The sequence below is a fragment of the Triplophysa rosa genome, linkage group LG2 (genome assembly GCF_024868665.1).
Source record: "Triplophysa rosa linkage group LG2, Trosa_1v2, whole genome shotgun sequence".
Classification (NCBI taxonomy): Eukaryota; Metazoa; Chordata; class Actinopteri; order Cypriniformes; family Nemacheilidae; genus Triplophysa; species Triplophysa rosa.
The window spans coordinates 9,566,276-9,583,180 of record NC_079891.1 but is presented as its reverse complement, the minus strand read 5'-3'; the positions used below and the strand labels follow the sequence as shown (position 1 = coordinate 9,583,180).

The 16,905-nt window shown below is 41.4% G+C and overlaps 1 protein-coding gene across 1 annotated transcript in view; it reads right to left on the bottom strand.

Annotated features, from left to right (window-relative positions):
- Positions 1-903: 903 nt before the first annotated feature.
- Positions 904-16,905, bottom strand: part of ank1a (ankyrin 1, erythrocytic a) — a 371,228-nt gene continuing 355,226 nt past the window's right edge. The window contains exons 43-44 of the mRNA XM_057351699.1: positions 8,212-8,309; positions 904-5,067 (exon numbers count right to left, since the gene is read on the bottom strand). Coding sequence (XP_057207682.1) covers positions 8,235-8,309 — 75 coding nt within the window. The 3' untranslated portion in view covers positions 904-5,067; positions 8,212-8,234. The remainder of the gene's footprint in view (positions 5,068-8,211; positions 8,310-16,905) is intronic.

Genomic DNA, 16,905 nt, shown 5'->3' with positions numbered 1-16,905 from the left:
GCCGGCAGCCTACTCACGGTCGACTGCCGGCTACACAAACATAACTAAAACACATACAATGTCCAGGCCTGGTCCTCTCTCGTTGTACCTTCCTGTCGCTCCTCCTCTTATGCTTCCGGAACTCATCCGTGAGAGATGCGAGACCGGTGTAATGCACAGCTGACACTCATTATCTCATTACTCGCGCCACCGGCCTCGCGTCGTTCCCTCACGGCTCTCGTCCCGCCTCCCTCGTCACACAGTACTTTTTATGTTATTTTATGAATTTATTTCCTGTACACCTGCTTTGAGAAAAGCCTTCTAGATACAGTAGATTATAATTTAGCAATAGCAATAAGATACACAATTTGTCCTAAGGGTAAAATTATGTACCCAAAAATGCAGCATTTTGTTCTGTACTTGTAGCAGTACAAAAAATAACCCCACAACCCCAGTGACAGCTATTATACCTTAAAGGACCATTGTGTAGTTTTTTTGGAGGATCTATTGACAAAAATGCAATACAATATACATAAATATGTGTTCAGAGGTGTATAAAGACCTTACACAATAAAGTGTTCTGTTTTTCTTACCTTAGAATGATCTGTTTCTATTTACATACACCGCAGGTTCCCTTGCATGGGATGTTGCCACGTCGCCATGTTGTTCTACAATAGCCCTAAACAGTCGAACTGCTCTACAGAACATGTTTTGTAAATACTGTATAATCTTCTCTCAGCCTCTGTAGTGCTCCGAACGGGAGGAGTGGCGTGAGTGGTTGGTTGCATTCGCTACCTCACCGCTAGATGGCACAAAAGATTACACACAGCACCTTTAACATTTTGTTACGTAAACCCAAAACAGTTTTGTACTAGAGAGTGTATAGGCTAGTATAAGATCAGGAAATGACCACGCTAAGGCATTTTGAGTTTTTATTTATTATTATGTACATGTATCTTGAGCTGGTGTACATTGTACAATGCTTCTTTATAGAGGTTTAAAATCTAAAAGACCTAGCCATAAAAATAAATTAAAATAAATACATTTTGAAAGCTCCTATATTTTCACCATATAGCCTTTAAGATGCTGTAAGTATATCAATAACAGTAATGTTTTACCATATACCCAAACAGCAGGTCATACATTTATATTAAGTCCAAAGCATTCTAATATAATTATGTTAAAAGATGTAATAAAAACTTTCTGTGCAAGTGTGCAGTTTGCATTCCTATAGGCATTATGCTATTGCCTTAATACTGTATTTAAATCATTATGTAGTAAACAGGAGTATAAATAGTTTCCCTTTGCAGTTCAAACCATAGCTTGAAGATCAATAAACTGTATTTCAAATTCCTGCTGGTATACAAGTAATGGGATACTGTTATAGTATCCATGAAGTACAGAGATGGACTAGATCAAATGCAAACAGATAATGGATACATTGTTGCTATATTTCTTGCTACAAGTTGCCAAACATTCCAAAGTGTTTTAAAAAACACATAAAAGCAAAACAAAGTGAATACATCACGCATAAACAAATACAAACAGTACATTCAAGCAGAACATTTAATTGTAATTTTAACACTTAAAAAAACTGCATGTGCATGCACATATATTCTTTATCCTCATGTCATATTTAAAAAATTGCTTGCATTTTGTATCTTGCTGGCATCTTTTAGTTTAACCATTCTATTGCATATTTAGGAAATAGTTTTCCCAATAAATTTTGGATTTTTTTTGCAATTTAATATTAAAACATTCTGTTGTTTGCATGATACCAAGAGTTAAAAGTGGTGCTATAAAAGTTGACTGAATTCAAATGATATGATGTGCTTCTCAAAGGGATTAATGACACTGTATGGCAACAAAGGCGTTTTCCTTCTAATAAGCAGAGCAGCTTCAATAGGGTCCTTACATCATGGGACTTGGTCATGGGACTTTTATTGATTGTCCCTTTAATATTGATAAGACAACTAACAAGAAGTAGGCTAGCATATGCTTCAGGGGTTACACACCTTTAGTAGTCACAGTCAGTTAATTATTAAATAAAAGTAATAGTGAAGTTTATAAAATAAAAACAATTATGGATATTATGACCAAATAACAAAGACAAATATACAGAAAAGAGCTCACAATAGCTGGAAACCTATTTAATGCTCTTTAAAACTTATCACAGGATAATACCTTAGGACTTTTAGTTTTTATGTCCATTGATAGAATATAACAGAGCTTTCATTTATTTAGATTTTTTTTGTCATAACATACATCAAGTCATTAAATTTGTTCCAGGAGTTTACTATTATTTAAAAAATAAATATATTTAAATAAAGCTAGTGTAAGTGACCCTAATCTTTTAAATGGCAGTTTATATATTGGTCATTCTACAGAATTTATATAAATCCAAGAGGTTGACATTTTTTTTACATTGTCTTTCTTTATTTATTATATATTTGCATTGCTTAGTATCTTAAATGTTTACATTTGCTATGGCTACACTGAAATTTTTTTCACAACTTTTGAAAAATGTAACACTGGTCAGTCTGACTTAATAGCACCCCCCCCCCAAAAAAATGTTAAAGGTTATCTATTTACCATGTGATCCTGTGTGGGAAAAATCCTTGATCTGTTTTACTGGTCATACGGTTTGGGGTGTGGCCAAGTATTTCATCAATTCAGAGAGACTTCCGCATTTAATGCAAAAACCCTCTTCAGTTTCCGGTTGGGGAGACTTAAAGCAGAGAGAAATGGGAAACTGAGAAAATAGTTAAATATAACAGATGCTATACACTGCGAGACATAGCAGTGGTAGAAGTGCTGTTCTATTGTATTTGAAATGATACTGTCATAAGTTTAGATGTCATTATAACATTAAATAAACATAAATACATATCTATATGTACTGTATCTATATTAGCCTAAATTAGCCGTGGCTATTTTGGCTGTTTAAGTGACGATAGTTCCTGTAGTAGCACAGAACTCTACGATCGGCAGAAGTAATCGAGGGTACTGATTATTTTCACCAGAAATACGTCATGCACCACCGTGCATAGAGCCCATCGACAAAAAACAGCAATTTGGGTATCTAAACAAATTACTAAAAAAATAAGAGAGCAGTAAAAATGTCAGTTAAATCCCATAATAATTAATTGAATTAATTTATTTCCTTAAATTAACTGAAATTTTTAAAAATCATTTAGTGGATTATTTTTAGGTCAAATTTAGAGGGTTAGACTGGGGGACACATTCCATTCAATAGAGAAGAACACATAAAGAACTATATTTAACAAAGTGTAAAGTTATTAAATTTTTTATTTATTTTGCCTCTTACAGCAAATTAACTTTGTGAAGTTTAGGTGTGACTATATGTCTTTTTTAAAACATGTATGGGGGACAGCATTTTGCACCACTTCTGCAGAATGACTCCTGTAGAATATACTGTATATGGTCAAACTGTCAAACACAGTCAGTTACCTAATCACTTTTATTGATTGTCCCTGTAATATTAATAACTAACAAGAAGTAGGCTAGCATATGCTACAGGGGCTACACACCTTCAGTAGTCACAGTCAGTGAATAATTAAATAAAAGTAATAGTTTATAAAATAAAAACAATTATGGATTACTATGACCAAATAATAAAGAAACATATAATGAATTTGGTTGGACAGCATTTTGCACCACTTCTGTAGAATGACTCCTGTAGAATATACAGTATATAGCCTGTATATTTACTCAAAGATTAGACTCTGGCATATTTTTTGTCCTACACTAGAGTCTCTTTTGTACTTGCATACCTGCAACCATTGTATGATCATTAAGTGAACCATTAAACATTTGCAACACAGTCTCAAGGGATATCGTGACATCAAACATTATCCAAAAACACATACCCATTTTGTGTGAATTCCAGTTTCCTACGATCTCATTCGGCTGTTTTGTTATGATTTGACTTTGCACCTGTGACGTTAGGTTTATGGGCAGGGTTAGGGTAGCCATATATCGTTGCTTTGCCACCTCGTGAAACTCACGCTTTTAGCTACCTTTGCAGCTGATTTTACGGTTTGGGGTGAGATGTTGGTTAGCCAAGATATTTACGACTTATTTTGATATCAGGTTGTATATATATATATATATATACACACACACATGTACATACACATGCGGTCTGTGTATTGAAAGACGTGCTGGTGACACGAAAAAAAGTCATGCTGAGTGACACACAAAAAGTTTGTGCTGAGTGACGTGAAAAAATATAGAAATTCTTGTCCTTGACACCAGTTATAGATTCCAAATTTCGTGCCTACGCCACAAACTTCCTTGAGACTGGGTTGTTAATTTGACACACATGTATGTACACTGTAATAAGGCAAATTGTAAATCTTGAGCCTTGCACATCTTAGGCAACACTGGAGCTCATTTTTTTAAAAGAGCTGCTTTAAAAATAAGAATTGCTACACAATTATACCTTTACCTTAATGTAGAAATTAACAAGAATTTAGGAGAAAGTATCGGAACAGCGGCAGAATTATTGGATACTGTTCCAATATTAGCATCATGTTTCACATCTGAGTGCATATTACACATATACAGTAGAAGCAGGACAAGAGGGATATCTCTACCAGTGAAATCATTTCAGTAATGTAGTGGTTTGGAATCACTAGGGTTCAATTACAATGAGAGTTAGACGGGAAATTGTTCCTGGATTTCACAGAAACTTGCTTTTGTGATTCCACATAACTTCCAATAACTCCAGATTTTAAAGATATACTTCTGGTCTTCTGTTACAGTCCGTGCAGTATGCGTCTCATCATTTTTTTGCATTTAGTGCAATATATAAAGGCAGGCCATGCGACAGCACTTTCTTATGCTGATATTGAGATTACAGGAAGCACCTCTCAAATGCTTTATTCTCTGTTTGGGTTCAGTTAATAATAAATCATGCCTCTAATCTCTAGTGTTTTGCTTGGTAAAGTAACATGGATACTTTTTAATAGTTGATATCCATTGCTTATTTCCAGCACTGTAGATCTGTTTTCTTTATATGATATCCATCATTTGTCAGTGAGGGATGGTTTGGGTGTAGGTGACCTAGGTTAGAGAAAAGAAAATAAAGGTTACGATACAGCACAGTGTCATCATACATTTACATTTAAAACTGAATTATATCAGCTTGGGGTGATTAGACTGGGTTTTGGTTTACCAACTCAAATCAGGTAAAAAAAAACTAAACACGAATCTCTGAAAAGGGACGAAATACAGCATCACTAGCTGACATATATGATTAAGGCGAAATATGCTCACAACTGCAATTCTTCTTTCTAAATCGATTTATAGTACTGAAAAAAAAGAGAAATCCCCCTCGCTACTGGTCAGATTTTTGGGGGCATATTCCCCACTATAAATCCATTTACAGTAGTATAACTGCCAGCAAAAAGGGAGATTTCTGGCCTATTTTTTAACATTTGGTTGAAGTGGTGGTTAAAGGACAACAGAGAAAAGGCTCAATGAAAAAATGGTTAGTAATATTTCTATAATTATTTTGTGTAAAAAAATTAGACATTTTCAAATGCATTTACTTGTTAAGTGTTTATCATGTGTGCCATCAACTGATAAATGAAGAGGTTCTGTACGGAATTAGGCTATATCCATTCAGCCCACTGCCAGTGGGAGCCCTCTACCAATTACCAACTATTCACTTCTGTTGTTATTTTCTCTTTGGTACACTTATTTTTTGTGAAGTAAGTTGTATAATATAAACAAGTTGTTTATTCACTGCCTAGAGAGCATTTTCCATTGCCTGTTTCATTGCTTTCTTGCTTATTTGTTTGGTTGGATTGCTTAACCTTTCAACTATGTATCTGCCTTGTGGATTTGTTTGCTGAGTTTAATAAACGTTCAGTATTCACATTTAACCTCTGGTTCCAATCTGAGTCCTTTACAATAGGTATATACATTTTGCTTTTGTTAACACATTGGAGAAAATCTAATTCAATAAATAATGTTGGTTCATTCTGAGAGTCAACCCAGCTGACACCAAATGCTTATCAAAAATCAGCTGGACATCTGGGAGAAGGAACCATAGAAAAAGTACCTGCCTGAATCGTTTTGTGGCATCTTTCATCACAGAGCTTCTTGACATTGGCATAATTACTAAAATAAAATACGAACAACTAACAAAAATAAACAGAGGATAGAGGATGCCGGAAAGAATGACATAAACATGTTAAATAAGGCGGGCAGACAGAGCTAAAGCCTAACCATTAGAACTAAATCCTAAGGATGACTTTCTGTGCAGTGCTCTGTTATTATACCTTTAATGAGATAAACTATTGTTATAAGATTATTTATGTTGATCTTGCACTCTGAAAAATGGACTGTCATATTTGTCACATTTAATTGCCAAATTGCCAAATGCTTTTCTAAAAGGTATGACATTAGAGTGACACAACCACACCTTTAGTCAGATTTCTTATCCTAAAAGAATATGTGCATAATCAGACTGGAAGTTCTACTATAATTATTGCTAAAGAATGTAACTAACAGTGATTTTGATCATTATACAACAAAACAAAATTAGATTTCTTAGAACTGACACAATACTATGTAAAATATGGTGGCTGACAAGAAACAGAAGAAACCCATCCAAAAAGAAAAACACCAGCAAATGACATCTTCAGATAACATCTTTATCAGTTCGACATGCACTGCATACCCACAACACACAGAAACATATTGGAAACACTCACAACACAACCAAATACAGAAACACCAAAGTCAAAGGGCCCTATCGTACACCCGGCGCAATGCGGCGCAAGTGCTTTTGCTATTTTCAGCTCCACGAAAATCTGATTTTCTCGTCCTGCGCCACGTTGTTTAAATAGCAAATGCACTTGCGCTTATGGGCGTGCTGGTATAAAAAAAGAGATGTGTTCAGGCGCATTGTTGGCGCGTTGCTATTTTGAGGAACTAGAATGCGCCATAGACCAACTCAAACCTGGTCTAAAGTCTAAAGTCAGTGGCGCAATATACTTTTTTGTTATTTAAACAGCGCATTAGTAATATGCGCCTATAGGCAGGTGCACAACGCGCGAACATTCTGCTTATTATACACACAGGACGTGCAGGTGCAAGAGCACACAAACATTTTTAAATATGAACAATTAAAGGATTAAAATGTAAAGGATCATTATTGTGTACATAAATATCCGGCTTGTCCCGTATATAGTCTGCTCATGAGCGAGATCCGTTTCCCTCTGGAGAAGCGTCTTAGCTCTCGAAGAGCTTCTTAGCTCTTTCAAACTCCGTCATGAAAATAGCAAATGCGCCATGGTGCAAGCTCATTTGGGTTTTAAAGGGAATGGGAGACTCTTATTGGTTTATTTCACGTTACGTCCAAAACACACCCATGACTCATTACGAGAATATGGTACAACCCTTTTGGACTATGCGCCTGGTACGCTGTTAAATTAGCAAAAGTGGATTTGGAAATGCTTACCTGCGTTCTGCGCCATGCGCTTAGATCGTTAAAAGAGGGCCAAAAGTCTTTTTTGTCATATGTAAAATTACAATGAAAAACTTTTTTGTGGTGACACTTTTTGAAGTGCACTATTTTGAGTGCAAAAATATGGACAATATAATGTATAAATAAAATATTCAATTGGCATTATTTTTCTTAAAAATCTCAGACATATTTTTCATTGTATTTTTGATCTTCAAAGCATTTGGAAATGTTGCCACAGTTTTGTAGATTTAGACTGTCTTTTTTAGGCTGTCCCAGGCTGACTGTGATGGTGATATTAGACCCTGTGTAGGCCTTACTGTCTGTAGAACTCCTTGTTCATACAAAAACCTCATTTGTTAACTGTAGTGGAACCTGTGAATGTTTTACGATCACTTCTTTCCTTAGTGAAGCAAATCCTTTTAACTAGAGTAGAATGACTGGCAAACTTTGTTTTCATTATAATTTATTTAATAAATATGATTTACCTTAGTAGCTGTAGCCATTTTTTATCCTTCTACTCACAAGGAAAGCAGTAGAATGACACCTCAGTATTGTTTTGTGACTAAGAACTATTTAGATGCAGAAGTAGCTCAGACCCAGAACAGAATTCTCAGGCAATCATGACATCACGACTTAACAAATGTATAGTTAACAGCAAAGAATTTTTGGAACTGTTTGTCCCATGATTTTTTAGTGATGTAATTTATATATAGTGAAGCAATGTCCTGTACCTGAAAGGAAAAGTGAGTTAGACTCACTGCTTTACTCTCCGCAGACTGGCACATTTCACTATTTGAGCACCCCCACTCTTCACATCCACAACATCCGGCTAAGGTGGAGAGCAGATGGGAGGCAGGAGAGGAGAGAGTAGCATCCGGGAGTGAGTGGTGAATGTGGGGGTGAATTGAAAGCAGGGGGTAATGAGACAGATGTGGAGGGCAAAGTGAGAAAAATTGTGGTGTTAATAAATAGAAAAAGACAAAGTGGAAATAGGCAGAATGTGCAATAACATAAAACAGTAGACAGCATCCAGATGAGAATGTGACAGAGATGTAATTAATAAAAATACAGCAAGAAAATAATGGGAATAAATTATTTATATTGATAAAAAAGAGATAAAAACAAAAAGTATCAGAAATGGCCAGAACAATATAAAAGACAGACACATTAATATAAATCTTATTTAAATAAGTTTACATATACATTAAAATAAAATGGCACTCAATACAAATAAAACTTTGAAACTAAAAGAAAAATGAACATCAAGTGAATTAATATGGATTAAAGGGGGTTAACAAATGCCCATAAACAAGAATCATACTTGAACCAAACTCAAGATGTTACCATCTCTAGAAGCACTACACAATGGACATTTTCAAGCTTCTGCAGTTGCGAGGTGGAAGTCGTCATAGTTGGGTAAATGCAACGTCTTGGTTACGGATGTAGCCTCAGTTCCCTGATGGAGGGAACGAGACGTTGTGTCGAGCCGACAGATGGGGTTCGTTCTTGAGAACCTATCAACTTCTGACTAATTTAGAAAAGGCCAATGAAATTGGCGAATGAAATTTGCATGCCGGACTCCGCCCCCGGATATCCGTGTATAAAAGGGAGACGGCGTGCTGCATTCATTCACCTTTTGTCTGAGGAGCCTGAGCATCCCTCGACCGCTGCGGCGGGCGGCCAGTGTTGTGGCAAGAAGGACACAACGTCTCGTTCCCTCCATCAGGGAACTGAGGTTACATTCGTAACCAAGACGTTCCCTTTCTGTCGGTCTCTCAATGTTGTGTCGAGCCGACAGATGGTTCCTATGGAAAACGCGTCACAATCTCTAGCAGAGCGATACTGACTGGCCTTGGCGAGTCAGGCGTGAGCGCTAGCGTGAAATTGTAACCGTCCAGTGGAGAAGTAGGGGGTCCCAGAGCTTTTTGGAAAAAGGTGGGAAGCCCCTGCCACCGGCCGTCACTGGCTGACACCAGTTCCACACGTAGATATTAGAACCTCGCGAAGGTGTTGGGCGTAGCTCAACCCGCAGCTCTGCAGATGTCTGCCAGAGAGGCGCCCTGAGCCAGTGCCCATGAGGAGTGTGCCTCACTCCTAACGGGCAGGGGCGATCTTGAGATCGGTATGCCGTAGCGACGACATCCACGATCCAGTGCGCCAGCGTCTGTTTGGAGATAGCCCTCCCCTTCTGCTGACCTCCAAAACAGACAAAGAGCTGCTCAGAGCATCTGAAGCTCTGCGTGCGGTCCAAGTAGAGGCGCAGTGCACTTACTGGACACAACACGGATGGGTTGGGTCTTCCTCCCTGGTGGGGAGTGCCTTCAGTTTCACCACCTGGTCTCTAGGGGGAGTGGTGGGAACTTTGGGCACGTAGCCGGGCCGGGGTCTCAGGATAATGTGAGAATCACTGGTCCCGAGTTCTAGGCAATCTGTGGACACGAAGGGTGCTTGTAGGTCCCCTACCCTCTTGGAGGTAAGCGCCATCAGGAGAGCCGTCTTTATCGTGAGGTGAGAAAGAGCGGCAGCTCTGTGGGCTCGAAGGGGGGGCCTCTTGAGGCCCGCCACCTAGGTCACAAGAGGGTACGGAGCGCGGATGAGGCGGTAGCCTTCTCGTGCCCCTTAGGAACCTAATGATCAGGTCGTGCTGTCCCAGAGGCTACCCAGCAACTGGGTCGTGATGAGCGGCCGTAGCGGCTACATACACTCCCCCGCTGTCATGGAGACAGAGTCGAGTTCCATACAGAGAAAGAGGATGCTCTGCACAGGGAAGAGCTTGCTCTTTTCTCGGTTGACCTGCGGTGCCAACCGATCTAGGTGCCGGAGCACTAGGTCCCTGTGTGTACACAACAGATCTCGCGAGTGTGCCCAGACGAGCCAGTCGTCGAGATAGTTAGTACCCGCACACCTCTCTCCCCGAGGGGAGAGAGGGCAGCTTACACGATCTCGTGGGGACAGGGACAGAACGAAAGGGAGGGCTCTGTACTGATATGCCCGACCCTCGAAAGCGAGACATGAAAGTAAGCGTCCTTCAGGTCGATTGCCATGAACCAATCTTGACATCTGGTAGACGCCAGGATGCGCTTCTGCGTGAGCATCCTGAACTGCAGCTTGAGTAGGTGCCTGTTCAGGGTACGCAGATCTAGCAACCCCCCTTTTTGGGGATGATGAAGTACGGGCTGCAGAACCCGTTGAACATCTCGGCCAGAGAGACGAGCACGATCGCTTGCCAGAGGGGTGGTGACCCTGGCCCGAAGCACGGGAGCATCCTCGCCTCTGACTGAGGTAAGAGGATGTCCCGAACTTGAGTGGTCGTCTGGTAAGTTGTATCGTGTAGTCGAGACGGATCGTATCCCGTAGCCCCGTGACGGTTTGGGGCTCTAGTCAGGCGCCCAGGGACCGAGACAGGGGCTAGGGGTATGACCTGCTTCATTGACCTCCCATGAGGTGGTTCAATGGTGAGCAGTGCGGATCCCTTGCCGTTGGGAGGCCCCCGGGGAGGAGATCGGCTCTGCTGCTTACCTGCCTGGCGATGATGCAGCACAACGCACTGTCGATTGAGAGTGCTGAGGGCTGCTGATTATCCTCAACATTGGGTCTCGCCGTGATGCAATGTCGAGTTGCCGAACACCATCGTGTAGAGCAGGGGTCTTCAACTACTTTTCTTTGAGGGCCAGACTCCAAAAGTATAAATAGGATGCTGGCCAGTTTTTTACCATATCCTCATTTTTTCTGTTATTTTGTATTTCTGTTATTTATTGCGTTTTGTTCCTTTTATACTGTTTTTATTGCTGTTACTTATAGGCCATATATTAAAACATGCACACAAATATTGCATCCAGTATTTGTGCCTTTTCATGATATTAAATTAAAAGGGATATTGTCTTTTTAACTGTATTTTATATTCCTTAATGCATTACTTTTCCCAAAAATTGCTACTAATTTACTCACCCACAGTTCTCCAGTACATCCAAGATGTGGGTGGCATTGTTTTTTCAAGAAGATATTTCTGAAGATATTTGGTTGAATTAATTAAAGTTAAATCAATAAAAGTAAAAAACTCAAATACATTCAATACAAAAGTAATCCCTGCCCCCTTGTGGCGTTAAATTAGCGTCTTATAAAGCGAATCAATTGATCTGTGCAAGAAACTGAACGCTATTATCACATCTTCTGGTGAATTCCGATTACATTCATGTGCCCCACACACTTACTGTATAGGGCAGATCCTTTCTATAGTGCGAGATGAACAGCTGTTTTTCGTAAATATAGCCGTTATACATAATGAATGCAGTAATAAAAACAACACCGGTTTCCCTTATCTGAGACAACCGTTCACGTGGTGTACCCTTCCTACAGTTAGCCTACTTTCAAGGGCACAAAACGCGTTTTAGTACACGACCTATCGCGTGCGCAAACCGATTGCCTGTGGCCGTGCAATGCATTGCTGATTATAACGTTGTAAATAACATTAAGTTTCTTGGACTGACCGATCAAATCGCTTTATAAGACGTAAATCATTATGAGTCACGGGAATTACTTTCATGTTGAATGTAGCAGCGTTTTGGACTTTTAAAGATGTGGCGTCTCAAGAGGACGTCCATTTAAAACACACCATTCTTAAAGTCTCTCCACTTATTTGAAATGTTAAGGTGGGCCAGGTAAATATGATTGACGGGCCGCCAGTTGACTAGTCCTGGTGTAGAGGGTGAGAGCGGCTGTGATACACACCCAGAGAGAGAGGACTCTTAAGAGAGTGGGCCGTTGGGACGGGACAGGAACCGTCCCGGATCGACCACCCAGCGTGGAATGGCTGGGGTCGGGCCCGATGGTATTCTCGATATCCCCGGGGTCTTACCATGAGGGCCGCTGCTTTTGCCGCGGCTGCTGATGGGGCGATGGTCTCCTCTTCGATGTCTCTTCCGGGGGGCGCCAGAGCCGGAGGGCGTTGAAGAGGACCAGGGCTGCTGGGAAGCAGACGGTGCACGGGACTCAACGGCCGAGGCGCGGCGCGGGAGGATATGCTTGATATCCTCTGTCTGCTTCTTTACTGTAGAGAACTGCGGGTCGACAGAATCACCAAACAGCCCCCCCTCCTGCGAGATGGGTGCGTCGAGAAAGCGGACCTTCTCGGCATTACTCATCTGTGCAAGGTTCGGCCAGAGGTGTCTCTCATGGACCACAAGTGTGGACATCGCCCGACCCAGGGCCCGCGCGGTCACCTTGGTCTCCCATAGAGCGAGGTCGGTGGCGGCGCGGAGTTCCTGCATAAGCACTGGGTCGGTCTTACCCTCGTGGAGCTCTCTCAACGCCCTGGCCTGGCAGGAGCCATAGCGTGGAGAGAGGAGGCAACACGAGAGATGCCGAGACCCTACATGCTTTGGACGGGAGTCTAGGTCGAGTCCCCCAGGTGGCACACTCCACCTGGGGGACATCGACATATCCTCTAGCTGCCTCACCCTCGAGGGAAGAGAGGGTGACAGAGCTTGTTAGACGTGAACCTGCCGGAGAGGAGGCGTTCCAGGACTTACTAAGTTCCTCGTGTACTTCCGGAAAACACGGCACTGGGGGCGGGCATGGCTTGGAGCCGCGCTCAAACCCGAGGTACCATGCAGCCAGCCGCGAGCGCTGGGAGAGGCAGTGCGGGCACTGCAACCCAACGCTCACGGCGGCCCGGGAAAGCATGGCTGACATTTCGACGTCCGCTTCTTCCTGGGCTCGACCCCCCGAGGGAGGGAGCCCGAGGAATCGTCGGAGTCGGATGGCAGTATGTCACCACCCGATGCTGCAAGAGACATCTCATCATCACGCATCGTGTCCGAATACGTGGTTGAGGAACAAGAAAGTGGGACCGTCTCCTGGGGAACGGTCAGATGAGCGAGACGAGGTGCGAACGGTCCGTGAGCCAGTGGCTGGCGGATTAACGCTCACAGTATGCTCATATCACCCTCGCTGCTTGCTGTAGAGGGCGGCAGGGCCGTAGTCCTACCGTCACGGAACGGGGAGCAGACAAGGTGGTGGCTGAGTCCCGTGGGAACACAGCCACCCATGACGCAACGTCTGAATCGTCAACAGCCTGCAGTACCCCAGCGTACTGGAAGCAGACATCATGTCCGTCCCCCTCCTCGATGAGTGTGTTGCACCCATCAGAACAGTGGGACATGCCACGCTGGAGAAATTTGCTCTTTTAGAGAAAAAAACTCGAACACTTCTGGAACTGCCGAGACGCCCAGGGGAAGTCGCTGCAGGAAGGGACAGTCCGCTGCACCACATCATAAGATTACAGCAGTAATTCGGCGTAGAGTTTGAAGTCTCGAAGTCGATCAGTGTGAAGGCTCCGAAGAACAAAAGGTGAATGAATGCAGCACGCCGTCTCCCTTTTATACCCGGATATCCAGGGGCAGAGTCCGGCATGCAAATTTCATTCGCCAATTTCATTGGCATTTTCTAAACTAGTCAGAAGTTGATAGGTTCTCAAGAGAGAACCCCATCTGTCGGCTCGACACAACGTCGAGAGACCGACAGAAAGGGAATTATGGCTGCCTCTAAGGTGTAGGTTTTCAAAGTCCCTGAAAGATTTGCTGACCTTTACATTTAAAGACATTAATTGATGCTATAAACCGTTACAACAAAACACGAGAAAATCTTTTTTTCATGGGTTTCTGAGATATTTGACACCATGCCATTAAAACACCAAGGAGTTAGCATACAGCTATTCATTGCAACAATAATACAAGAGAGAGATGGCAAACAACGCTTATAGCGTTGTTTGCCATCCCTGGCAGGGCTCTAGAGTGCGACCAATTTGGTCGCACATGCAACCTTATTTCTCAATGGTGCGACTAAAAAAAATCTGAGGTCACACCGATGCGACCAGCCGTTCGATGGAGAGAAAAAAGTCTCCGCGACTCTGAATGTCTCCCTGTGATTCAACAACAGACACACATTAGGCCCATATCGTGGTCTAAACCAATCAGAGATAGTGAATCCCCGTTTCCCTTCATTAGAGCGTGATATGCTCGCGAAGGGACGTGCGTGTTTTCACCTGTCATTGTTACAGACTAGACATATGTGATGCGATCTGGGAAAACCCGTCGGATGTCGCGCTGGGATGCGTGAAAGACAGTTCACCTATCAAAGTAAACCACATAACATGAAGAATGAAGGTGTATCAATGCGCATTTCCCGCCAGTCCTGTGTAAACTACGGCATGCAAAGTTTTTTTATACAATGGTTTCGTTAGATGACAGAGCTCCCCGTCTGCAGCACCGGGTGTTATCCCCGGTCCGCTGCTCATGCGAGCCGGACCGCGATCGCAAAACATACAAGGGATGATCAAAAGTCCAGACACTGTGATAAACAACGTAAAACTTGCTTCACTGCTTATTAGTTGTTATCCGTAATGTTTGCTAGTTTCCTTGTGTAGTGATAATGGCAGAGCTCTCGTTCTTTAAGTGTGCCCTGCACCATTTTCCTTACTTTTGTTTTATTCAAACGGTTTTGTACAGTATTTTTATAGACTTCAACACTGGGAAATGTTTTTTTATTAAATTGTTATTAGAGTAAGTCTTTTACCACTGCAAAGTGACTTTTACTTGTGATACTGGACTGTTGTGCTTTTATTTTCATCACTTAACTTTAAACCTGTTTTCCTCCAATTTCCGTTCCTGAAAATCATAGCGCTTCAGCCGACCTCAGCCATAAATTTTGTTACATACACAAGGTATGAGCAAAATAAAAATTGATTTTGAAAGGGCTTGATTATGGTATTAAAAACTGTAATATATAAATTTGCACCATGTGTTGGGTTTTCCCAGATCGAATCACATATGAACATAAACATTAAATATATAAATTAATATAAACAACAATGGCTTTATTGGGCATTCTGTTGTATTAAAATACAACAAGTTCCGAGACGCAAGTACAGCGTGATGACGTCACGAACATACTAATTACCACCTTGCACCATAGTGACGGGTAAGAATAGATTATGACAGATTTTTTACGAGCCTGTCAGTCACAATGACGGACAATAAAAAAGTCTAGCGCAACCTCTGGTGTGTACATGTGAAAATGCGTGTGCTGCAGTCAGACAGAGAGGTGAGTAGCCTATAGGCCCGTCAGTTAAACAGAGTGGATGTAGCCGCGGATGATGAGAGAAGATGAAAAGAACGATTGACAACTTTTTCATGAATAATGTCAAGTTAAGGCCGATCCGTCCGAAAATCATAAGCAATGCTCTGACACGGAGCCATCAACCTCCCAGGTTATGTCAAGCCCTGGTCCATTTATCTTGAGATGTTTTAAGTTTCAGTTCAGTGAAGCACTTTAAGCACCAACACTTTTTCAGTAAGTTACCTTTCTTGTAGAATTGTGCTTTAAATAAAGAACTTTATGTTGACCAGATTGTTAGTTAATCATTTACAAGTCAATTTTGCCTATATGGACAGCGATTTTAAAAAAAGTGAACTAGTAAAACTGCGGTGTTAAATGTGATGCGGTCGAGAATTTGGGTGCACCTAACTTTTGTGCTGTGCACCTAAGAAAAAAAGTTAGGCGCACCAGTGCAACCAGTGCAAAAAGTTAGTCTAGAGCTCTGCCTGGAAACAAAGGCATGTTTAATGACACAAATCTACACGTGACTTATTTCTGTCTTTTCTTTCTCAGTTCCCCTAAGGGTGTGATGTCATATTAAACTATGAATACATACAACTCAAAACAAAGCAGCCAAAGGCTAGGCGTACAGTTATGTACAAAAGTGTGAAATAGTTTCAGTTTATTTTGAAACTATGGCAAACTACAAATTAGACTATGGTGGGCGATGAATGGTAAACACTGTAGAGAATTTAGCATAAGCCAAATGGTCTGAGTCATTGAAAGAAGAGCCATCAACCCCATCCAACCCCCTGTCTCCTGGTTTCTTGATATCAACCTCAAAAGACCAGAGTCTAAACCTAGCTCCAGGGTTCTGGACTTGAGTTGGTGCTCTCACCGAAAGAGCCATCAACCCCCTTTTGTTCCTCTGTGGGATATTTTATGACCCCTAAGCTTCAAAGCAGAGGGGAGAAGTCTCTCTGTCTCATGTGAAACTTAACATATGAGACTAACCAGAGAAACTTCTCTGACAAATAGGAACTTGTGTGATTCAACTGTCCTTTTCTATAAATATATCTAAATATCTAGGTTATATGTTGTCGCTCTTGCCATTTTTAAATAATCTGTAATTGTTAAATAGGCAAGTTAATTCAGGATTTGTTTGTATTCGTACCGCCGAATGAATCATGTCTTGATGCACTTCAAACCTTAGCATATTTGACATAAATGTTTGTCTTTACAATTTCTCCTTGTTTATAAACATTGTGTGACCATAGAACATTTTCTTTTCATTATGTTATAATTTGGAATGGTATTTTGTAAAGTTGCCA